The sequence below is a fragment of the Coptis chinensis genome, chromosome 2, assembly GCF_015680905.1.
Source record: "Coptis chinensis isolate HL-2020 chromosome 2, ASM1568090v1, whole genome shotgun sequence".
Classification (NCBI taxonomy): Eukaryota; Viridiplantae; Streptophyta; class Magnoliopsida; order Ranunculales; family Ranunculaceae; genus Coptis; species Coptis chinensis.
The window spans coordinates 13,151,026-13,176,122 of NC_141457.1; the positions used below are offsets into that span (position 1 = coordinate 13,151,026).

Here is a 25,097-nt window from a genome sequence, read left to right on the forward strand (position 1 = left end):
GAAGGGCATTTTAGAAAAAACCACCATAGTTTGTACCACTTTAGAACAAAACCCCCGTGATTTGGCAACTCACACTTAACTACACATTCCATCCCGCTCCTCTAGCCAAACATTGAAATTCTCACTTACGCCAATTTTACCCTTGTCTTCTTCATCCCAATTTCTAATTCCTTCTTATGTAAACATACACCTCTTCTTTCTATCACCATCAGCCCACCTCCTTTTCCTAATTAGACCCAGTACCATACGTAGTTTTGTTCTAAAGTGGTACACCCATTAACAATACAATCATTCAACAATATATTTGAGAAAGTCAGAGAAATGAGAATTAGTTTTGCACAGATCAAAGCCAATCAAAGTTTCTCTTACCATTGTCAGGAGCATACCCCTTCGTAATAGTAGTGCATAACCCAGCACATTCCTTCAATATATTTTAAGACCTACCAGAAATAGAAAAACATGACATAAGAACAGATAAATCTGTTTAAATAGAAGTTTGTATTTAACAGGGAAAAAGTGGGCCGAACAGATAAATCTGTTTAACAAGGAAGATGCCAGCAAACCTTAGTTACAGTATTCGCAAATGTACTACTAATACAAGCATTTAAAAACCAATATAACATAGGAACCTTAAGAAATGCAAACTGCAGGCATCCATTCACTTTCGGTCGAAACAGAAACGAATCGTACTACTAAGAACAACGCCTTTGAATCATTGGAGGGAGTTGCCTTTAACTGATCAACCATCAAAGCTAAAAGTGGACTCATAACCAAATTTATTCCCTCCAAAACAAGAGCCGTAATCGATAACACAACGACTTCCCAAAGCACCCGGGGGATGGTCAATGATCAAGACTGGGCAATCAAACTTGAGAGGTTCCAAATGATCATGCTCGATAAAGTCATAATGTCCAAGAGCATCAATGACAAAGCAGTGAGTACTTCCGTTGTCTCAACTTCCACAAGGCAATGTAATAGCACCAAAGAGCCATAAAAAACAATATAAGGATGGAGTAAAAGATGAGTTTCTCGCCATGAATAGAAACAAGCGTAAATCGTAGAAGTAAGAAAAAAAAGTACTTACATCTATAATATCACCACCAAACCCGCTTAACGTGGGTGAATCCAAAGAAAACAAAACATCTGCCATCCTTCTCCCTCCTCCTTTATTTGGGCTTGGGACCAGCAATGCAAACTTATCATAACTTTGCACAGGCGGAGTTACAAAGTGGGTTGGTAGAACATAACTCAATTATTGCTTTCCTAAGAACCATATTACGTAGTGATAAAAAAATATACATCACAACCACGAAACCCAAAAGGAAATAACAAAAAGCCAGTAGTTTACTTAGTACTTGGCACTGTTAAAAGCCAATAAAAACATTTAAGTACATGAGCAATGTTTCAAGAAGGTGACCCAATGATTACAACATTAGCAGTTCTTTGGGCCAGATAACACTCCCTTGAGCGACCTCGCCAAGCTTTGATCTCCAATCATCATGAGGCAATGGTAGTACAGCACCTCCGTCATAAACCACATTCACATGAACTTTGAAGTTCCCCTCTTCCAATATCCTATTACCAAACTCGGTATTAGGATCTATATCTTGCACGATACCTCTCGCCACGACTCTAAATGGCCAACCACCACGCAGATCACATTCTTTACCAATATATTCATTGACAACCTACAAATTTAAATTGTGTTATCAATCTTTCCTTATAAGAGATGTTTTTTCAAAAAATAACTCGAATAATTACCGGGGAAGCGTGACTAGAACGTGGCGATTCAACATCTGCCATAGGCATTCTTCCTTGGCTCATAAATTCTCTCAACAAAGCTGAATTCTCCAACACTGTATTCTGAAGCACATTTACCCTCTTCACAAGGTCCGTGTTCATCTCTTTCAAAGCTAAATTCTGTTGTGCCACAACTTTCATCTTCTTCACCGATGTTTTGCGGACCCCTTCACCCAAGCCTCGAAAACAACCCCTACTATCTGGCCCAAGAACCTGTACTTAATGGACAATCGATTTAGTACCCTTAAAATCATGTCGAACAACAATTAATTACAATAACTATGATTCAATATGAGACCTTTGTGAGGGCATCATTCACCGACGTCTCTCGTGACTCCGGGTGCAAAGCAGTGTAGTCATTAAGCTTTTCCTAGTAAATCGGATAAACAAAAATATCTCAAATTACTATCTTAAAAATAATTTAGTATCTCAATTCTTATTAAGTCAGTACACTAATAACTAGCTCCGGATCTTGGTGTTCCCCATTCTTTCTTTTATGATTGTGCATATATTGGTCCAATCTAGTGATAGATGACACAGAGACCCCTTTCTCCTTTGCCATTTCAACTTTAGCTACAGCTGCAGACTTCCTCCCAAGACATGAAGAGTTTTTTTGTTGCTTACGATTTTCTGTGTTCCTCAAACTAGAAGCCTGCACATGTTAAAGTTAGTAATAGTGCACTTTAATTTATATCAAAACACATATACCTAATCACCATGAAATAAAACAGAAAACCCATTAACCTTGAATTTCTCGGAATTGCAATTATCCACAAATTGTCGCCAATCTTGCAGAGGAATTCCCATTTTGGGATGTTCCCTCACAAAGGAAGGAGGTTGATCTTTGACGTATTTTTTGAACAACTCATGCTTGTACTCCTTCCACGCTTTCTGAAATTTGCTTATTGTCCAATCCGTGTCAATAGTATCGATGTTTTCAAATATATACATTCTTCCTAAAGTTTTAATAGCTTTGGGTATGATGCTCTCATGCGAACGAACTGGTTTCCAGCTATCATAGCGAATTGGGATGTCACGGCGAGCAATGTGACCAAGCTTGGTGATGAAATGGTCAACCTCTTCTTTGGGCTCATCTGGTTGACCCCACTCATTAAGCTTAATGATTACCTTCTCATAGCCTTCGGGCGGCCTCCTCAAACACCTATCGAAGGACCTCTTGTTTCCTTAGAAGAGGAAGTTGATGCACTAGAAATGTGTGTCTCACCTGCATATATCAACCAAATTTGTTAGTAAGATCAAAACAATGGTATGGAAAACTGAAAACTAAAAGTCATCTCCATTACCTAAGTCATCACCAAGGCTGTCACTTAGTGAATGTGAGCTGCTATGTGTTTGTCCCTCGTCCATGTGCAAAGAGCTGTAATACAATACAACAAGTATGCATGTCTATGGTGCAAAGATCAAGATCAGTTAATTTTTTATTTAAATTTCTATTTAACTAGCAAGAGAAAGCATTCCATAAAAGGCCTATTATGCACACATGAAAAATACAGCCGGAAAAGAAAAAGATTCAAGTACGCATATACCCCCTGCTTCAAACAAAAAGTTGCACTTAATCAAAGAACTGCCAAAATTTTAATACCATAAAACTCACACCACTAAGTCAACACAAAATATAAATGGACTATGTTCTAGATCTCTTTCTTTTTCTGCTACTCTCAACAACTTCAAACATGTCGTCTGGGTCGTTGAATATCAGTTCATCCACCATAGAAATGTCGAGGTTGTTAGGCCCTATATCTGAATCATTCATCACTTTTTCCTCTGAGAGACACGGTCCACCTTCATCAAAATACACTTTTCTTGGAACCTCCAGCACTACATGCCATTCAAGATTCTTGGGATCTTGGGAATAGAAAACCTTAGTAGCCTTCTCTGCAAGAATAAATGGTTCATCACATATATGGTCCGAACTGAGTTGATTGGATAAGTTGACCAACCTCAACTTTGCTTCCTTATCCACTTTCACACCAAGTTGTGTGCACTTAGCCCAATCACACTTGAACAAAACAGTCTTGTAGTCTTCACGATAATTTAGTTGAACAATGTTTGTTAGAACGCCATAGTAATCTGCATCTTCATCAATTGGATTTTTGTCCTTAGAACTAGAATGGAAAGTTGTAGGGCAACTTGTGGTAACACCGCTATTTTGGTTCCTTTTATTTTTCTGATAGTCTTTGGTGATGAAGAGAAACTCATTGACACAATACTTATGGTACTTTGTAGCAAAGCGTGTAGGTTCCTTAACTAAATCCTTGAAGTGATCATCAGTGGATTCGAGGAACTCCTGCTGTTTTGTCAACCATGTGATGAAATCATCAAAACACAATGCCACCCTAGTGTGCCCAGTCCTCCTCCTTGCACTTGTTCTATTGTCCTCAATGAAGCTAGTGTACTTCCTAAATGATTTTTGAAGTAATAAAGTCAGTTAGGATTATGTATATAATTTAGATTGTGTTAAGTTTCTAACAACTTTAATACGACGTGATATACTTACGCAGCCTCTGTCATAACTGGGATGACTTCTTAGTACCCATTGGCGTGCTTTTTCATACTCCACACCTTCCAATAAATACTTTGCACTTGGGCCAAGTGGCCCACCCTCATTGGCAAAGTGTGGTTGTCGCCTACACTATCCAAAAATCTGGTAAAACATCGTTCATTTTCAGCCATCCTATCAAGTTTATCTAAAAGACCACCTCCTCCTTTATATCCAAAGACAATACATTAGTGTCTCCTCCTTCAAGTAACGCTCTGCGAGCATACACCCTTCCGGCGCCGCTTTGTTGGTAACATAATCCTTGAAATATTTCATGTACCTTAAAAAAGTATTTTAGAAGCAATAGAATCTTAAAAATGAGAAAATAAATAAATAAAATAAGTAACAAAAATCAGGCTACGTACCTTTCAAAACAATACATCCACCTAAAGAAAACAAGCCCACAAAGGCGAGCCTCATGAGCTAAGTGAATAGGAAGATGCATCATAGTAACAAACAATGATGGTGGGCAGATTCTCTCCAGCGCGCACAATGCCTTGACCATACCCCTTTCCAGTACATCAAGTGTTTCAATCTCTACTTTCTTCGAACACAAACCACTAAAGAAAGTACAAATGGTAGTAATAATTATTCGAGCTTATTTTCTGTTGCCATCTCTATAAGCATGCTGTATTAATACCAGCAGCAAATGTTGCATTAGAATATGATAGTCACGTGACTTCATTTGTCTCAAATCCATTGAATCTCCTTTGACAATATTAGACCAATTACCACTAAACGTAACAGGTACATTAAGATTGCGCAAGGTTTGGATGAACAAGTTCTTCTCCTCTTTTTGAAGCCAAAAGATACCTTGAGGCATAACCTGTTTCCCACCAAGCTTAGTCACCCAATATTTCTTCTTTCTCTTCATGCGCTTTAAATCTTTGCGTGGATTGACATCATCTTTAGTTTTCCCTTTCGTATTCAACATCAAAGCAAGAAGAATTTCACATACATTTTTTTCAATATGCATGACATCAAGGTTATGACGGACGAGAATGTGTTTCCAATACTTGAGCTTAAAGAAGATAGATCGCTTTGAAAACCACAAATTTCCTTTATTCCCTTCCTTATTCTTGTCGAGCTTCCTAAATTGATGATTTTTCAAACTCTTAGTCATTCTCTTAACTTCAACTCCAATCAACCTTATTGGTTGCTCACCTTCTTCCTTTGTCTTATCATAGGTGCTTTCTCTTGTATCATTTCTAGCCTTGGATCTCAATGGAAGCCACCGTCTACTTCTCATATACACATGCTTACTTCCATGGTGAAGTCTTATAGAAGCAGTTTTCGGACCACAAGGAGGGCAAGCGAATTTTCCCTTAGTTCTACAGCTAGAGATATTCCCATAAGCTGGAAAATCATGGATCGTCCACAATAAAATGGCACGCATATGGAACTCTTCACCTTTGAATGCATCTTTAACCATCACCCCATCACACCACAATTCTTGGAGTTCTTTAACCAATGGCTGCAAATAAACGTCAATATCATTACCTGGTTGCTTTGGACCCTCAATGAGAGTTGAAAGCATAGTGAATTGAGACTTCATGCATAGCCAAGGCGGGAGGTTATAGTTCACAAGCATAACAGGCCATGAACTGTGTGTTTAAGCCCAAAGTTGCCATAAGGAGTAAAACCATCAGTGGCTAGTCCCAAGCAAACATTCCATGGCTCTACAGAGAAGTCTGGATATTTTAAATTGACTTGCTTCCACACTGCCGAGTCAACAGGATGCCTCATCGTGCCAGGCTTTGATTCTCCAGTAGAATGCCACCGCATCTCCTTTGCCACCCAAGGCACACTATACAATCGCTTCAACCTTTCCGTAAGTGGAAAGTATCGCAAGACCTTAGCAGGCACCCTGGTTCGCTTCCTCAAAATCCTCAATGGTTGGAGTTTTGTATCTAGAAACTCCACAAGTAGGACAGGTAACCTTAAATTCATTCTTTTCCCAATACAAGATGTAGTCATTTCTACATGCATCAATCTTCTTGCATTTCAGTTTCAAGTCTTTAATCATCTTATCTGCCATGTAGTTATTCTCTGGTATCTTGTTACCAGCAGGCAACACCATGCAAAGTAGTTGAAGCAATATGGTAAAACTCTTATCACTCCACCCATTTGTGTACTTCAGGTTAAGGAGTTTCATGACAAATCTAAGAACACTGAAGTTACATCCAGGATAAAATTCAATCATTGCTTCACGCAAGTTAGCGTTAAAAGCAACACCGTCTACGACTTCTTCCCCCTCTGTACAACCTCCTGGATCATCTTCAAGAAAAGTGTCCAAGTTGTCAAGACTAAACTCTTGAGCAATGGTGTGGAAAGCAGCATTCATGTCAACCACATGCACGTTCTCTTGAAATCCCAGCCCTCTTTCATTGTGTTGTTCTTCCACTTCTTTCTCACCGTGCAAGAACCACATTTTATATGTCTTGTCAAACCCATAGCTAAAATAGTGTAGGGCAACATTATCGTGACTCATTGCTGCGCCTTGGTTTCGACACTTTTGACAAGAACATGGTATGACATTCTTGTTAACGTGGTGTTCCGAGGCAAATGTTACAAACTCTGTAACACCTCTTATAAAACGCGGATGCCGGAAATCGTCTAGATCAATCCAACTCTTATCTATCAAGCACATTGACTCCATAATGTACTTCTAAGAGATAAGAAAAAATGAATGAAACTCAAAACAAGAAAAATAGCTAAATAGTTATGTAGAGGCATACACTAACTAGGCAAAGGAGTTACAATGCTAACTCTAGGCATACACTGACTTCAAGCTAACTCTACGCATACACTAACCTAATATTCATTACCAAAGTTAGATGAAACTAGCGTCGAACACATATATTCATGCATCTTATATAATCAGTAATACATACACAAACATATTGGTGTTGTAATAAGAAAGACATCAATCCTACAATGCTAGTAGGACATTTCTATTTGAAAAATCAGTTCGTTTTTCAAAGAGTAAAAAAGGTAGAATAGTTGAACTTAGTTAACTAGATTGCTCTCAAACTACCTTAGAATTTTTTTTACAGAACCAAACACAATGTGGAAATTTTATTTTGATACATCATCCTCATTTGACTAACACATTTGATTAAAGCATTACTCAAATAATAATAAGATGAGTTGCTTTAAACCAAATCAAAGTCAGTAGCCTTTGATTTGAAGGTATGATACTAGTATGCTACATATGATACTAGTCTCCATACACCTCTTCTGTTCGAATATTTTTTCGGCATTGAAGGTATATAATACTAGTCTGCTACAATTACTTCTACAATAATAAAGCTATAAAAACACGACATTTCTAATTCCACAAAATGCATTACCACTAGTATAAAGCCCACTTAACTATCGTGTTTCATCAAACCATGTTGAAAATAAAAACACTTTACTCACATTAGGAACTGAAAAATAGACTATGGGGAAAAAGAAAAATGCATTCTTACAGTTGCTTATATATCAAATGGAGCTTTCAGAATATCTATAGAATACTAAACTTTCACCGACACTAAAATATAGAATACACACTTACAGAAAGCAAAGAAAAATAGCCAAGGAACCTGTTTGTCATCCAAAGCAATTTAAACAAAAAGATCAGACATTATGTAAGAAGCCCTTTGTCGAAACACAAATCAAATTGGACAAACTTACCATAAATTATGGCGACAGACGAATATTCTCAGAGCTGAAATTAATCAAACACAAGTTTTAATAAAACAGCTAGAAAAGAAATCATGTTACACTTATCGAACACAAGTTTTAAATAAATAACTTAAGTTTCCATCTTTTAAAAGTCGGTGTTCAAACGAGTGGTAGTGGAAGTGGAGGAGGAGATGCGTGGTGGCAGAGAGATGAGGTGGTGGTTTTGTAGTGAAGGAAAGTGAAGATTTTTTAAGGATTAAACATGCAAAAACTACCCTCCACCTTCTCTCCACTGGGGGCAGGTGCACGATGACAACATCACCACCACAAGCCAACTATGACGTCAGCACTACTACAACAGATGGACCAGTGATGAGTTTCATGAGCAAAAGATTAAGGGCACTAAAAAAAAGTACAACAAAATACTCCAAATCGAAGAAGCTTCTTCACAAGGCAAACCTATTAACAAAGATCAAGAAGAAGTCTTAAAAACTAAACCTTTGATACTCACTTTAATAGATGAGTATGAAAAACTACGTCAGCCCTTGTACACTGTTGTTCAAGAAGAAGTCTTTTTGAACAACAAGCCCAAGGAAGAAAAAGAAGATGATGACGTGGTGGAGAAGAAGGTAGAAGATCTTTTGAAGCTACTTTACTGTAGTCATTTATTTGATGTGAAACAACAAAGTGATTTTACTTCTAACGTGGTTGTTATTTAACTTAAAACAAACAAACAAAAAAACGAAGTGAGAATGAGGCGGAGATTCAAACCAATCAACTAAATATTCAAGCATTGAAATTACCTGTTCAAGTTGAGAAGGGCGGTGTCTGTGGTGCCAATGAAATTCAAGAGTTTCACGAGGTAATGGTGTAATCAGCAGGGCTATTGCAGAAGGCGAATAGTAGAAGAAGGAGAAGCTGAAAACTCAGAAGTTTTAGAGTCGGCTTAATTTATTTTAATTTTAGGGTGGTTTAATTTTTCATGAAATTTTAGCGTGGGAAGTGAAATCTTTGCCGCCTGATAATTGAATAGATATGCCGACGGTTAAATAGTACTGCCATGTTTAGGTGTCCGTTGGAAACAAACAATGGTTAAAGCCCGTCGAACTAGCCGATAGCTAAAAACTCTCGTGCAACCATCAGAAAGAATAAAACAATTGGAATACCCCCGAGAAAATATGGGACGGATGGCCAACTAATACCCGACGGATAAAAGGCGTTGGTAACTTCCTATGGTTATAAACCGTCGGGTAATCTTTCTGGAGTCTGTCGGGTAAAGTTGTTTTTTTGGTAGTGCCAATTCCTACGAGGACCTCTAATAAGAGCGGGGGGAGCCCTACGCCTAGGTCTATACCTCCCCATATACCTTCTCCTATACCACCATGTCATCATCATATGTGCACTTATAACTATAAGTAGAAATGCCACTAACCTACGCTGACGTTCGGTAATCATTCTACAATATCTTAAAAAGAAAAAAAAAATAATGAAGTATACAAATTCATGTACTCAATTAACGAAACAAATAAATTGATACAAACATACATGCATGAACAACAATCCATACACCTAATGTATTCAACCAACAAAGCAATAACAATCAACCATTGTAAAAATAATTATACCCATAAATCAAAACAAAACCAACATTAGTTAATTAAACTAGTAAACTCCATCCAATTATCATTAACGAAACAACATCCAAATCGCAGTACGATTAATAATCCATAATCACATTCGTAATAAAAAACTGAATTTAAAACTTTAACCAATTTTATAGACTTTAATAAAATGTAGCAAGATACAAATCAAGCAAGAGTGGCACTGAACTCCATGAACTTTGAGCAATCGATATAGGTTTAAATTGTTGCTAGCTTGCATGCATTATATATACTGTGGGAATATGATCACAACTAACCGATTTTTTTTACTCGCTTATAAAAAACGACGATCAAAACGTCGCTTATAACACTAATTTTTTAAATTCATTTTACTTTTCTCGATGATAGAAACGTCACTAAAAACACATAAAATTCAAATATTTTATATTTTTAATGACGATAACAACGTCACTTATATAAGCAAAGTTTCAAAATACTGATATCTCTAGTAACAATAAAAATGTCGCTAATAAGATCTTTGTTTTTTTAAATTTTTGGACTTATAGCGATGATTAAAACGTCGCTAATAACACTAAAATTTCCAAAAAATTTGGACCTTTATCGACGTTAAAAACGTTGATAGTAATGTCTTATTATCGACGATTTTAAAAATGTTGCAAACATTTCATCTTTTGCGACGTTACTGCATTGAGAATACCAAAATGAGTTAGCGACGAAATTAGAGAAATAGCGGCAATAATAATCATCGGTAAATATATGTTATTTGGCTACATTAAAATATCGTGGCTCCATATCATTGCTAATTATATCATTAGCGACGTTGACTTGACACTCCAAAAAGCGTCACCAAATTGCATTAGCGATGTTTCTGCGATTTTCAGTGACATTTGTTTTTGTCGCCAAAGACCCGCCCTGTTTCTTGTAGTGATACTTCGATTGATGTAGAGTTAGTCTTAAAAATTTTGGTTCTCAAAAAGAAGTTATTACCCGCGGGATATCTGACATAGTTATTATGACTTATTGGGATGAATTTAAGTGTGAGAAACCATATGAAAAGCAACACTATATATATAGTCAGGCATCAATATTTGACAAGTGAAATATGACAGATAGTTTGAGGGGATTCACATAAGCAGTGTTTGTTGTGCATATATGCTCTGGAAGTTGACTCGCTGGAAGAAGACGCTTTCAAAGTTAATGGATGTTTGGTAAGATTTAGTGTATAAGACATCACCATCTTGTTTGGATGTTTGGGATTGAAGCAAAAGGGGAGAAAATTAAGCTAAATACCCAAACATTAAAGAAACATGATATGACCCACCCCTTTCAATTCATTCGTAGAAAACTCACTCGACTCTAAGAAAGAAAATAACTACTAGCTAAAACATCAACTGTCTAACGACCCTAACCTCAAGCCCATTATTTATAACTATCCTAGAAAGCAATAAATCAATAGTAGTATGCTACATGACATTTTAAAAACAAAAAACTACTAAAAATATGGACGCCTCCTTCATGTACGTGTTTGGGATTTGGCCTATTGATGTCCGCATCACTATGTTTAATAGACAACCATATATTTTCAATGCCATCAATGATGTATTATGTTGGGGGAAAAAAAGATAGAGGTGATTGTGAGGGACTAATATACACAACCAACGTATATTATACACGTGTTCAGCACAACTCGTCACTATATCAAGACCTGCTAGGTTGCTCATACCAAGACCCGCCAGGTCGCTCATACCATGACCGCAACCAGGTCGTTTATACCAAGACCACAACCAGGTCTTGTAACACTCAAAGATGGAAAAGCAAATGTTACAACAATTATATAACAACATTCACGCACTTTATTACATCTGCATTAAAGCTCATTCAAGACCACATTAAGTGGATGGGCTATAAAATCAAGAGGAGACATGATCTAAAGGGAGGAGAATTCTATTCTTCTTCTCCACTCTCCATTTTCCCCCTAGGCTCTCCAGAAGAGACAACACCAAATCATTCATCCCAAATCGTGAACTACGTCTGACTTGATTCTGGCTCCCCCCGAGAGAGCTAGATATCGTGGCAGCTTAAATGCTGAACGAACTTCGGTCAAATCCATATCAAACCTCCTTCTTCCCAAATTATTCGATAATTGTAAGGTCTGACCAAATCTTACCTTTACATTGGCGCCGTTTGTGGATCGAATTTCTTGGAAATTCATATACTCTATTCTCAATCTTTCTAAAGATTTCAATTTCCAAGCTCACGAAGCATGTAATCGAAGTGGAAATCTATTGGAGCTCATAAGATTGCAACGTCAATCAATCGAAAGCGGCAATTGGAGGAAATTAATCTGTCAAATCGATGAATGGCGACCAGGTCGCTGCTAACCAATAAGATAAGTACCCCTTTCAAAACTTCTCAACAGTTAATTTTTGGAATAGTTAATTTTGTAAACAACAAGTAATTCAATCTGGTTGAAATCGAGGAGTCAGTTAATCGAGGTGTTTTCACTTTTTGAGATCGTCATTAGATAATTTGTTCACTGGAACATAATTAAGAACATGCGAACTGGTCTATGTGTTTGAAAATTGATTAGTTCTGGTAACATTCCACACTATGCGACCTCAAACCTTGGACCATATGCCAGTAAAGATTGTTGTTGGTTCACATTTAAGCCGATTAGTGGTTCAAGAACCCAAAAGGTTGCCTTGCTACAAAACAGTCCTTGTGCATGACATTCTACTAAGCCACTCATAGCTGGCGATCATTCTAATATGACAAATCTTGAAATCGACGAAAAAGTCATTTTTCAGCCGTTTCATTGTTCATTAATCTTCCTTTGACATGAACGTTAACGTTACACTATACTTTGTATTTATTTAGCTCAAATAAATATAAAATCATTTCCATTAATTACTAACAACCCCATGAGCGTTACAATATACTCTATATTTCCAATTCTTGATATCCAGTACAAGTTGGAGAACAGGTACCATAAAAAGAGAGCGACCATATCAGTGACATGCATGCCAAAATCAGCATAGTACCTCCTAAGTACCACCTTGCAGGTAGTCCAAAGCTGACATCTTCACCAGCTAGCATTGATCATATTCTGATTTCTGACAAGGGCTACTACTCATCCGAATTTGAGTCTTTTTTTAGCTTGAAGTTTTCAGAGCAGTTTACGTGCAACACATTTACCGTATTAAGTTTCAATACAACTAATCTCATTTTCTATAGCTCGCTCCTTGTCAAGTCGTTTTACAGTACGAACTAGGGGCTAGCTACACTCTGAACTGGGGCTCGCAACAACTATATGCGCAAGTACAATCCAGCTACGATTTGAGCTCAATGCTCAATTTATCTCCAAATTACCATTTCTTTTGTTCCAATTCCTTTTGGATATCAATTCGATCTAGTGCAGGTCATTCAAGCTCCAAACTGGGGGCTAGTCACAGCCATCTCCGAACTGGGGCTAGTCAGTACCATCTAAATAGGTTCAATTCAGTTATTATACTCTATGCATCTCTAGAATTACTACCGCATCTATGGTATTAGCTCACATTTTTTACAGGTCAATCAAGCTCCAAAACTGGGGCTAACTATAGTCACGCAAATTCAAGGCTAGCTATCAACTGCAATCTCTAAATCAGGACGCTCACTAGAGCAGGCAGACTTACTCTGGTCACGACGCCCACCTGGGTATAACGCTCACTTGAACTAAAATGCTCTCCAAAGCTTAAACGTTCTCCACATTTAAACGCTCACTCGAGCTCGGGGCTACGTACATATCCCACAGGCTACATAGCCTTAACACTTCTCGCTAGTTGGAGACCTATATTTCTAGGGTCAACTAAGTGTAGAACACTCTCTAAGAGCAAAACATTCAAACGAACTCAAACGATGTCCAAAGCTTAAATGTTCTGAATGACTAAACGCTCACTCGAGCTTAGGGCTACATAGCCTTAACACTTCTCGCTAGTTGGAGACCTATATTTCTAGGGTCAACTAAGTGTAGAACGATCTCTAAGACCAAAATATTCAAATGAACTCAAATGTTGTCCAAAGCTCAAATGTTCTGAATGACTAAAATACTCACTCGAGCTCAAGGCTACATAGCTCACAGGCTACTTAGCATTAACACTTCTCGCTAGTTGGAGACCTATACTTCTAGGGTCAACTCAGTGAAGAACACTCTCTAAGAGCAAAACATTCAAACGAACTCAAACGTTCTCCATAGCTCAAACGTTCTGAATGACTATACGCTCACTCGAGCTCAGAGGCTACATAGCCCATCAATATAATTCTCACTAATTGAGGGCCTACACTTCTAGGATTAATCTAGTACTTGCCAAAGCAGCATCATTCTCATCTTCAATCATCACATAACCGGTGTGCTTCCCACGTGTGGAGTTAGTCTCTCATCAAATCGTCCTACGAATGACCTAATGAGAGGGGGATGTGTGAGGGACTAATATACATAACCAACGTATATTATACACATGTCCAGCACAACTCGTCACTATATCAAGACCTGCCAGGTTGCTCATACCAAGACCCACCAGGTCGCTCATACCATGACCGCAACCAGGTCGCTTATACCAAGACCACAACCAGGTCTTGTAACGCTCAAAGATGGAAAGGCAGACATTACAACAATTATGTAACAACAACCATGCACTTTATTACATCTGCATTAAAGCTCATTCAAGACCACATTAAGTGGATGGGCTATAAAATCAAGAGGAGACATGATCTAAGGGAGGAAAATTCTATCCTTCTTCTCCACTCTCCATCTTCCCCCTAGGCTCTCTAAAAGAGACAACACCAAATCATTCATCCCAAATCGTGAACTACGTCTGACTTGATTCTGGCTAACCCCCCCCCCCCCCTCCGAGAGAGCTAGATGCGTAGGCAGTTCGTCCGGAACGAACTTAGTCAAATCCATATCAAACCGCCTTCTTCTCCAATTATCCGATAATTGTAAGGTCTTACCAAATCTTACCTTTACAGTGATCATGATGCTGTGATACTCATGACGCTTATCATACTCTACATGATGTTGAAACTTTATGTATACTAAACTAATTATGTCTTTGTGGAAAATTGGAAGAGTGTATTACCCACCAAAAGAATCCATATATGCATGCTCATTATTCTCAAAATAATTATTATCTATGAACAAATAAAAATAAGATGGAAGATTTTTCAAGAAAAAAATTGGAGATCAAATTAAGTGTGTGTGTGTGAGAGAGAGAGAGAGAATTATTAGTTATTGTATTTGGTAGTTTTCCCCTTTAATTTCCGTTATAATTTCTCATGGTTTTTACTACACTTGTTGCATAAGGATGTGTAGAGTGTGTGCGTGCATCTAACAATCTACACAGGACATCCCTATAATTAAGGATATCTCTGGGATGTTTGTATTCATTTTTTTTTTATTGTTCTTATAATAAAAATGAGTGCTTTCAAAAATTGATATATGTAATTATTTTGTTCAATAAATTGTGAAATTAAAACATATGTTTAAGGTCGTTAGCTATACTTTCAAATCATTAAAATGTTAAATACCACGAAAACTACATATTACATTACGCAAAGAAATAGAATTTTATAAAGCAAGTACAACTGAAATTAAAGTTTGAAGTTTTTATATGTTTTATATCTAAAAGCACGACAACATTCGATCCGATTTTTCCTAAAAAAGAACCACTTGTTTAGGTTCTAAATGGTCTAATTCTTTTTAGTACCCACTTCTTAATGGTTCTTAAATAAAAATAGAAAACAAAATTGTAAAGTGACTGGATTATCTTGATTAAGTACCCGTTTCAGTAATCCAGTCATTTTACAAAAACTATGATTTTTATTTTTATTTTGTGATTATGCCTTAGTTCTTATTTTGTTAAATGGGTACCCATTGATATCCATGATAATACTCAATCAATGGATACAAATAATATTATAGATAATAGACTACAAAGTGCAAAACTTTAAAATGAAATTAAATAAGATTATAAAAAAAAGGGTCCTATTATTGCAGACCCCAAATTGTGTTGGGCAGACCCCGGCCCAACTCAGCCCAAACTTGGGGTCTGTAATTATGTTGGGCATAAAATAGAGTTAAATACACCCCCTACATCCAAAGCCTATTTTCAAATGAAACCGGAAAAACCCATGAAAGCCGGTCTTCTTCTCTTGCTTCTCTCTTCCTGGTTTTTCTTTACCAAGCTATAGTTTCCCACACCATACGGTATCGATCTATCTTGTTTTACTATTTTTTTTTTTTTTTTCCGTTTTTTCGCATGAAAAACCAGTAAAAGCGTAAACTATAGCGTAAACACGATGGTAGTAGCGTAGCTTTACTGATTTTCATATATATACTAATCAATATAATTTAACCATTGTACATGATAAAAAAATGTTCTCAGAAGTCTTTGCAGTCTTCCCTCTGTTGCAATAGTGTGATATGTCTCAGCTCTTGAGCAACTTCTTTCATTGTTGGTCTTTCCTCTGGATCCTACTCTACACATCTTAGAGCAAGCTCTAAACACGCTTTCAGCTGTTCTTTGTTTTCTAATTGAAAGATGTTGGTTTCTAGATATAATTCAGTGAGCATCTGTGTTAATGGAACAGGGTGAGTCATGACTGTAACAATCAGCTCGTGTATGTTGTGAGCTCCATTTCCAGTTATAATCTCAAAAAAATACAGCTCCAATGCCTAAAACATCACTCTTCTCTATATACCTCCCTGTAGCTATGCATTCAGGCCCAGTAAATCCAAAAGTACCCACGACTTGTGCATCTACATGCCTTTCTCCGTAAGGAATCGATACAGAGAGACTAAAATCAGACAATTTTGCACCAAAATGTTGGTCCAAGAAAATGTTATCCGATGATATGTGTCTATGGATGATGGTTTTGGAGTTGGCCAAGTGGAGATAGGTCACTGCATCGGCGATATCCATGGCAATCCTCAATCGAGTTTCCAATGGTAATGGTGGAAGGTGCTTTGGGGATGAGTATATGTGATCAGAGAGTGCTCCATTGGGCAGATATTCGAAAATCAAGATGGGAGCCTTAGTCTCCAAGCAGCAGCCAAAAATAGTGAGAACCTTAGCATGTTTGTTAAGCAATGACCCGACCGCGATTTCATTTATAACTTGTTCGGTGAATAGGTAGTCATGGTCTTGAAATTCTTTAATTAGGACTAATCGATGATCAAGGATTCCTTTGTAAAGGGTGTAGTTGTAAGTGTGGCGAAGAACATATTGGTGTCGATGGTAGTTATTGGTTGCTAGGTTGAGGTCCTTTGCAGAGAAAATACAAAGTGGGGTAGTTTTGGCATCACAGAGAGCGACCAACTCTTGTAACAGAAGAGCACCGTTAGCTAGAAGAAATGCTTCTTCTTCGTTTTTGGGTTCTAGTTGATTCTTTTTTGGTGATCTTAATAAGCGTGACCACCACATCAGTTTTTTATGGTAACCACCACCACATACTGATACTCCACATTTGTTATCCGGTATCGCAACAGTAGCAGTTAATAGTGATGTGGACAACAGATTGATTCCATAAACCTGATTCATAGTCTTAATCTTTTTACAGGGTCACTAATTCACCAATGGCAAGCTTTTGTAAACGTCTCATGAAGAAAGTACGTAGTACACTTTTTTGTTATTGTCCACATTATATCCATGTTGGAGGATAATTAAAGTGTTTATTAGTTGTATTAACATTATGTCCTTACTATTGTTCTTCAGAGAAAAGGAGTGGTGAGAATGGGCGTGGCGTGGGGAGGACTGGGGAGCATAGTAATTGATGGATGCTTAGGTTAGAGCTCTGTGTATGTTGTTTCATCAGGTTGGTTAGCTGGCTGCTTGTTTCTTCCAGTAGCCCATATAGTAAAGATTTCTATCAATAATAAATGCAATCACCTTTCAACAAACGAGCAAATAAATAGATAAAAAATACACTTTGATAATCTCCAAGGGCTTTCCATTTCCTCAGTTTTGAGGTCGACTTAAAAACATGCTGCAAACCGCTGGTACCTCAAAGTTAAATTCTGCAAAAAGGTTGTTCACAAGCGCAAGTGTCATTCGCCTGGCCTGGGGATACATATGATCGAATGAAGTCTGACCTCCGTGATCCGCTACTTTGGTAAACTTAAAGAGGCGGGAATGCAGGATAAAGATTGACCTACAATTAGATGTAAAGAATTACAATTAAAAATGGAAAAAATTGTTCTCAATTAAAACAAACACATTTATATGAGAAGGCTATGAGAAGGCAAAGAAAAAGGTGTGGAGTCTTTGAAGGAAAGGGCAATAAGAGGTTGCAACAAGTTATTATTGATGTAGTTGGGCGTATGCTCAGGTCCAGGTCCAAAATCTAGTAATAGTCTAATAGATGATTTGGATTAGACATAGGGTGGTTTTAGGGCATCTCCAATGGGGGTGTAAACCGTATAAAGTGGAAATTTTACACCCTAATACTCTTTCCAATGGGGGTGTTATACCGTAGGTAATAGAGAATTAGTTAATAGAAAAAGTGAGGAATTCCCTCTCCCGGTATCAACTAATAAAAAGCACGGGCGACACTCGAACTGACGTCTGAGTAAAAACAAATTCGGACGTCACTTGGAGTGTCGTCCCTATCTATTTCTAAAGTCACAATTTAAAAAATTTAAACTCAGACATCACTTGAAATGACGTCCCACTTTAATTTAAAACGTCCGAGTTTAAAATTGAACTTTTTTACACTTTTCCATTGAGAACAATAGAGAATGAATATTTATAGACTCTACAATAATTTAGTAAAATCCTAATAGCACCAAAGTGGCGCTTATGTGGAGGTGTAATTTTACCCCCCCCCCCCCCCCTTTGGAAATGACCTTACAGGGTGGTTTTACCGTTTTAGCATGATAAGCAAATCATGGGGAATGTGTTCGAAGGTTGTTAAATTATTTTGATAAAAGTGAAAAGGAAAGAAGAGTTGCAAATACTGCGTCACTCTGTCTAAAAACTCAACCGAAATCAGGACATGGCGGGAAAGAATGTTAAGACTTGGTCAAACAAAACCAAACAAACCCGGCCTAGAAAAGTTGATTAGAATTTCAAGCCAAACCCTTCATTCTCCTCCGAAGTTTACGGAGAGAATTCTTCGGGCATATTTATACGCTCCATTGTCTCACAATTCCACCCATTTTGTTCACACGAGGTTATCTCTCTTTCTCTCTTCAATAACAGATTTTTTTTTTCTCTCAATTCTTGACATTCTTTCTGTTTATGGTTCTTGTGCATTTGTCTTTCTCAGCTGAGGTTGTTTTATGTTTATCACGATTACATCATAAGCATGCATGCATGGGAATTTTCCCCATGCATGTTCATATTTCATGAAATTTTAATCTAAAAAATGGGTTTCCAATTTTCCATACATTAAGCTAATGTATGTTTTCTTTGATTGTTATTTTTAGATAATCTTTGGGATATAATTGTGATCTTGATGATATTGAGGTGATTGAAAATGCAGGAAAATTGGTGGAAGTGAGTGCGCTCTCCTACCCTTAATTTGCCTGTATACCAGAATATAGTTTGCGAAAAAGGAACAAAAGGAAATCATGACTGAGCTCGAGCGACCGACAAGAATTGGTAATATGTGAATGAATATTTGGATTATAATTATTGTTCATATTTTCCCTTTAAGCTTTGTTTGTTTAATTCATTGTTAAAAATGTATGCTTTGTTGGTGTTATGTTCCATGACTATAAAAGATAGTTGTAATGCGGTTTACATGACCTTTGAAATTGAAAATAGATTGAAGGTAGGGAAAGATTCAATGATGGTATTTATACGATTGAAAGAACATAATCCGAATCAAAGACAGTACGTGTATCTTTTGTGGTTAAATTATTTTTAAGTACGACCTATAAACTCAAACATTTTGTTTTTGTTGTGAACCATTTGCTTAAAACCGTTGTTTGTTATGATCAAATTAAATTTCTTATATGTTTTTTAGAACCTTTTCCTTTCGTTTCCTTGAAATTTGATCAACACTGTTAATAATTCTCATTTTGTTAATCAGCTTTGGCGGTCTTGTAAAGCACGGCATTATTTTCTTACTTTGATATTTGTGCTTAGAGTGCTCTCCATTTGCAGGTCTTGAAAGATCTGACGTTGAAAACTCTGAGGATGAGAGAAAGACTAGGATGGGATCTCTTAAAAAGAGAGCTATCAGTGCCTCCACAAAGTTTAGAACTTCTTTGACAAAAAGGGGTAGGAGAAGCAGTAGGGTTATGTCCGTTGTTCCTATTGAGGATGTACGCAATGCGGAAGAGTTACAGGCAGTTGATGCATTTCGTCAAGCACTTATCTTGGAAGAATTACTACCCTCAAAACATGATGATTATCATATGATGCTCAGGTACGTTCACTCTCTGTCCCTGAATTTTTTCTGTTACCATTAGATGCTGAAATGTTTTCTGGCTTTGCGTAGCATTTGGGCCCTTATCTCACTTCATGTAAATAAGGAAAGGCCTTATATCGTTTGCATGTAAATATAGTTGTTCTCAACAACATTCCTTAAGTCTTGAGATTTGCAGCTATTTTGTAATCTTGTTATTATGTGGACAAATGCACGTACATAGCTAGAACTGCAGAGAAAGTGATAGTTGCAGGAGCATTGGTATCGCAGTCGGTTGACTATTTTGTTGAGTTTATCCGAAATGTAAATGTATATATGCTATAAAACCATGCTTTCTTCTTACTGTGTTCAACACATTAGTTAAGTCAATTGCTGTTTGTTGGAACAGATTTTTAAAGGCCAGGAAATTTGATATTGAGAAAACGAAGCAAATGTGGACTGACATGATTCAGTGGCGGAAGGAATTCGGTGCTGACACAATAATGGAGGTATTGATGTCAAGATTTGGCCATTTAATAAGAGGTTTTTGTCGTTGGATATCATGTTCAACGTGTCTAATTTGCCTTTGTGTTACTGATCTTATCCTCTTTCGTTAAGGATTTTGAATTCACAGAAGTGACTGAAGTTCGAAAGCACTATCCGCAAGGACATCATGGAGTAGATAAGGATGGACGACCTGTTTACTTTGAACAACTTGGTAAAATTGATGTTAACAAGGTGATGCAAGCTACTACGATGGATCGCTACTTAAAATACCATGTGCAGGAGTTTGAGAAAACCTTTGTCGTCAAGTTCCCTGCTTGTTCTATTGCAGCAAATAAGCACATTGATCAAAGCACAACTATCCTAGATGTGCAGGGAGTGGTATGTAAAAGAAATACTGGACAATTACTAGATAATTTGACACACTTTTAAGGATATGTAATCTTAGTCAGATTGAGATGTAAACATCGTGAATCTGTAATTCTGACTGAGCTGTCGACAAACAACACACATCAAATACTTTACAGGCTTGGCTTAAAGAAAAAGGAATGATAATTTTGTTGTCTTTCAAATGGGACCTGCTGCCCTGCTCTACTAACCAAATGATTCTTTAGGGACTCAAAAATTTTAACAAAGCCGCAAGGGACCTTCTTACTCGCTTTCAGAAGATTGATGGGGATAATTATCCCGAGGTATTATTTCCCTCCTGAAATTGATTTCCTTTCAGTTTCATGGTTGGTTTCCAGACTGTTTAAACGTATTTTAATATCAATTGGTTGTGGTTTGTCACTGTAGACATTGTGCCGCATGTTCATCATTAATGCGGGACCTGGATTTCGACTACTATGGAGCACAGTGAAGTCTTTCCTTGACCCAAAAACCACAGAAAAAATCCATGTAAGAAGTGTTCTCTTTATCCTTTGAAAAGATGGTTCTGATAGAGGAGAGATTGATTAATGTGTTTTTTTACGTCAGGTGCTTGGAAACAAGTACCAGAGCAAATTGCTTGAAGTTATTGATGCTAGGTAAGTCTTTTTATGATTAAACCTTGTTCATGTTCCTTTTTCAGTCAGAAATTAAAAATGTTTAATCAATTAACGAACGTGTGCTTTTGTGTTCTACAAGACTTCTTGAGTAATGCAACTCTCTTTTAAAGAAATATCCTTTTCCTGTCCTTACTTCAGTGAGTTGCCTGAGTTCCTGGGCGGTACTTGTACTTGTGCCGATAAAGGTGGCTGTTTGCTCTCAGACAAAGGACCATGGAACAATGCAGATATAATGAAGGTTATTAGTTTTATATTCTATCAGTTTCCTCATTGTTTTCGACCTTCCTCGTTAGCATCGATCTTACACTTATTGGCAATCATACAGCGCGTTCATAATGGTGATGCCAAATGCACGAGAAGTGGGTTTTCTTCATTAACTGAGGAGAAGATGATTTCTGAGGATGAGATCGCTTACCCAAAGGTGCTTTCTTTTCCGCTATTTGCCGTGGTTACATTCTTTTAGAATTAAATGCTGTTTATTTGAGGTCCTGAGTTTACAATGCCCTTTCACTTATTGGTTTCTGCCTACGTAACTCACTTTTTGCAACTATTATTGTCAAGGGAGGTGATTCTTTCACAAAGCGGTCAGTGCCTGATGCAGATGAAAAACGATGCAACTCTCCTGACGGGCCAAGAGATTTTATGGAGAACCTACGTCTCTCTCCTGTTCATGAAGAAGTAGGTACTCCAAATCTATTTCATCAGTTCAAAAATTTTTGTATGCATATGTGAAGCTGTGGACAGAGTGTTCTTGTCTACGTTTTGAGGGGTTAAGGCTGACCCAAACCAGTTTCATTAACCAACTCAAAGATTACAAACCTTCCTAAGAGTGTGAGCATTAGAGGGAGAGACCATACACAAAATTCGTACAAAGCTCCTTAATACTTATATCAACTTTAAGTAGGGGTTGATGATTTAACTTTATATTCAAGAGAAGGATACTGAATGTGCATTTAGGGTCTTAGAACTAGCAATGGTTGCAGGTGCCGACTAGCAAAGTTGGTAAAACCTTTGGGTGATGATACCAAAGGTTTGGGGCTCGAACCCCGCCAGCATCAAAGAGTTACTGATCTCATTTAAAACAGGCTTACCAATCAAAAAACAAAAAAAAAAAACTAGCAATGGTTTTTTATTGGGATTTTTTATGTGCACCCTGGCTGTAGTTTCATGTGCTGCGCAATGCAATATTATATCCCTGCGCCTCCTCCTAATATTCAGAAAGTACGCTTATCTAATAGCTCGAGCTTTTGAAGCAAAGGGTGACTTCACATCGTATTAAAGCTTTTCTGATTAGTGGTCATGGGGTCAAACCTTTCCCCCACAGGGTGAAGTTATGCCCTCCGTAGGTGTAATTGCACTTGGTGCGCCCACCTCTAACAAATTTTTAGAGCTTTGGTTATGCGGAGTCAATCGAGTCTTTTCAGCACATCCTTGCTAGGGGCGTTAGGTGGAATTATTATGCCAGCCCGCAAGGTGTACCAATCCAGAAGATTTTCATGAACTAGGCTTTCATAATCCAGAAGTAAAGTTCAAGGTTTTGGTGTAAATGGCAAGAAATGAAAAACGAACTTATATGACACCCTCAAGCTCTCATGCTTGTAATGCAGATATCGAGATAGTTCTTTTACTAATAGCTTTTTATTAGGAAATTTAATGCTTCTCTGACACACACATATACACGATTTTATTTTATTTTATTTTTGTTGTTCTTTCTTTCGAGTATGAATAACGTATTTTGCAAATTACAAGCAGGTTGGCCGAGAAGACCCCTATGGCGGCTATGATTATGATGAATTCATCCCAGTGGTTGATAAACCGGTGGATGCAACGTGGAACAAAGTGCAACAAGCTCAAAACCTCGCCCATTATAGAGGTACATTGTAACCTCTAAAAGGACTCGAGAACATCATTATTTACCAATACGTAATTGTTTTGCACATCATATAGAAGTGAATTCATAGGATAAATTAGTCTCATTAAAATGCTAACTTGAACTTTACTTAATTTCATTAAGTCAATGTCTATAGTAATTGTTTATCTAGTATCATCCATGAACTGATTATCAGTTTGTGTTATAGTTAGAGTTAGCTGCATATGTAATTAGCTAATTTTGTACGAAGAGGATCCTCTGATAGGAACTGAGAAATAGTGCGCACTGCGTCTATTTATTTGTTTACTCGTTTGTTCTTTTTCTAAATGATGTTGAATTTGAAGATATTCTCTTAATTGGAAGGTATCTCTTAATTACAAGTGAAACTCTAACGGTAGTTTGAAAGATTTGCAAATATCTGATTCCAAAACACTGAAAGCACAACTTTTTTTTTATGAAGGTGTAAACTCTTTCCCTGTTCAAGGTGCTTGTAAAACTTCTGAAGGAATAAGCTCCCAGATTCTTGGCGGGGTTATGACCTTTGTTATGGGCATTGTCACTATGATTCGAATAACTCGCAATATGCCAAAGAAGCTCAATGACACCATGCATTATTCGAGTGCCATGTACTACACGGACACAATGATGAAAAGCCAGGGACATTATCAGTTGCCTGGACCTGCAGCCTTCTCCAGTGCAGAGTACTTTTCCATGATGAAGCGCATGGCTGATTTGGAAGAGAAGGTTACTGTTCTCAGCAATAAACCTGCGACAATTCCAGCTGAGAAGGAGGAAATGCTAAACGCTGCTGTCAATCGTATCGATGCCCTGGAGCAGGAGCTGTCCTCGACCAAGAAGGTACAAAAATCAGTGACTCTTAGCTATCTAAATGTCTTATGTTCGCTATAATATTGGTCAAAGAAGAAACCATATGTCTTGTCAAGGAGTTAGTTTATAGATGTTATGTGTATAATAATATAATACCATAAATAATATCAGTAAAACTGATGTGTTTGTGCACTGAGTCCACTGACTACTACTGTGTGTAGGCTCTGGAGGATGCACTTGTTCGACAGAATGAGCTTTTAGCCTACGTTGAGATGAAGAAGAAAAAGAAGAAGAAGATGGTATGCTACTAATGCCTTAACTTGTTATATGTCAAATCGTTCAATCAATTCAATTAATCCTTAATTTCTGATATATCCAATTGCAGCTATTTTGGTGAAGAAAAAGTTGCTAGACTCGGCGCAAAAATAGAGTACGTGAAAATTTAAAATTTGTTGTAAGTGGTGGTGATGCCTTTTGATTTGCTTAAAGCCATTAAAAGGATCTGTGAATATCTGTACCCACATACTAAGTTTGTGATTAAATACAAAGTTCTCAACTCTTTTACACTCGATCAAACTCTGCACTGACTTTGATTATCGATATTATTGATATTAAGTGTTATTTAAAGAAAAAGGTCCCAATGATTGTTTCTGACCTCATTTTTCTGTTCACAAGTTGGATCTAAGTTATTCACAGGCACAGCGTTTTAGTTATTAGGAATATAACATCAGATCACTAAAGAGATTAACCATTTTCTCAAATTTTCAGTTAAATTTTAGTACTTATTCATAAAAGATCAGCTTGTTAAG

At 37.3% G+C, this 25,097-nt stretch overlaps 1 protein-coding gene, 1 long non-coding RNA gene and 1 pseudogene across 6 annotated transcripts; 1 reads left to right on the forward strand and 2 right to left on the reverse strand.

The window, feature by feature from the left end:
• Positions 1-1,607: 1,607 nt before the first annotated feature.
• Positions 1,608-2,229, reverse strand: LOC147514967 (uncharacterized). Its single transcript, XR_015209757.1, has 3 exons — positions 2,099-2,229; positions 1,762-2,013; positions 1,608-1,688 (listed from the first exon to the last, which is right to left on the reverse strand). It is a non-coding gene; the product is annotated as an uncharacterized LOC147514967 (long non-coding RNA).
• A 13,529-nt stretch (positions 2,230-15,758) lies between these two features.
• LOC147514968 (phosphatidylinositol/phosphatidylcholine transfer protein SFH12-like) lies at positions 15,759-24,921 on the forward strand. Of its 5 annotated transcripts, none has more exons than XM_086585685.1 (17): positions 15,759-15,895; positions 17,248-17,296; positions 17,403-17,502; positions 19,171-19,289; positions 19,797-20,061; positions 20,450-20,549; positions 20,659-20,925; positions 21,159-21,236; positions 21,340-21,441; positions 21,520-21,569; positions 21,729-21,828; positions 21,916-22,011; positions 22,152-22,268; positions 23,343-23,463; positions 23,921-24,318; positions 24,510-24,587; positions 24,674-24,921. In XM_086585685.1, exons 4-17 carry the CDS (start codon positions 19,259-19,261, stop codon positions 24,683-24,685), a joined length of 1,815 nt encoding a protein of 604 aa, XP_086441811.1. In that variant the 5' UTR covers positions 15,759-15,895; positions 17,248-17,296; positions 17,403-17,502; positions 19,171-19,258; the 3' UTR covers positions 24,686-24,921. The 5 variants fall into 5 exon arrangements, with proteins under 5 accessions (XP_086441811.1, XP_086441830.1, XP_086441819.1 ...); XM_086585689.1 differs by lacking the exon at positions 15,759-15,895 and adding an exon at positions 16,986-17,123; XM_086585704.1 differs by lacking the exon at positions 24,674-24,921 and having other exon boundaries at positions 24,510-24,599.
• LOC147514969 (non-functional pseudokinase ZRK2-like) lies at positions 16,070-17,241 on the reverse strand (annotated as a pseudogene).
• Positions 24,922-25,097: the final 176 nt, after the last annotated feature.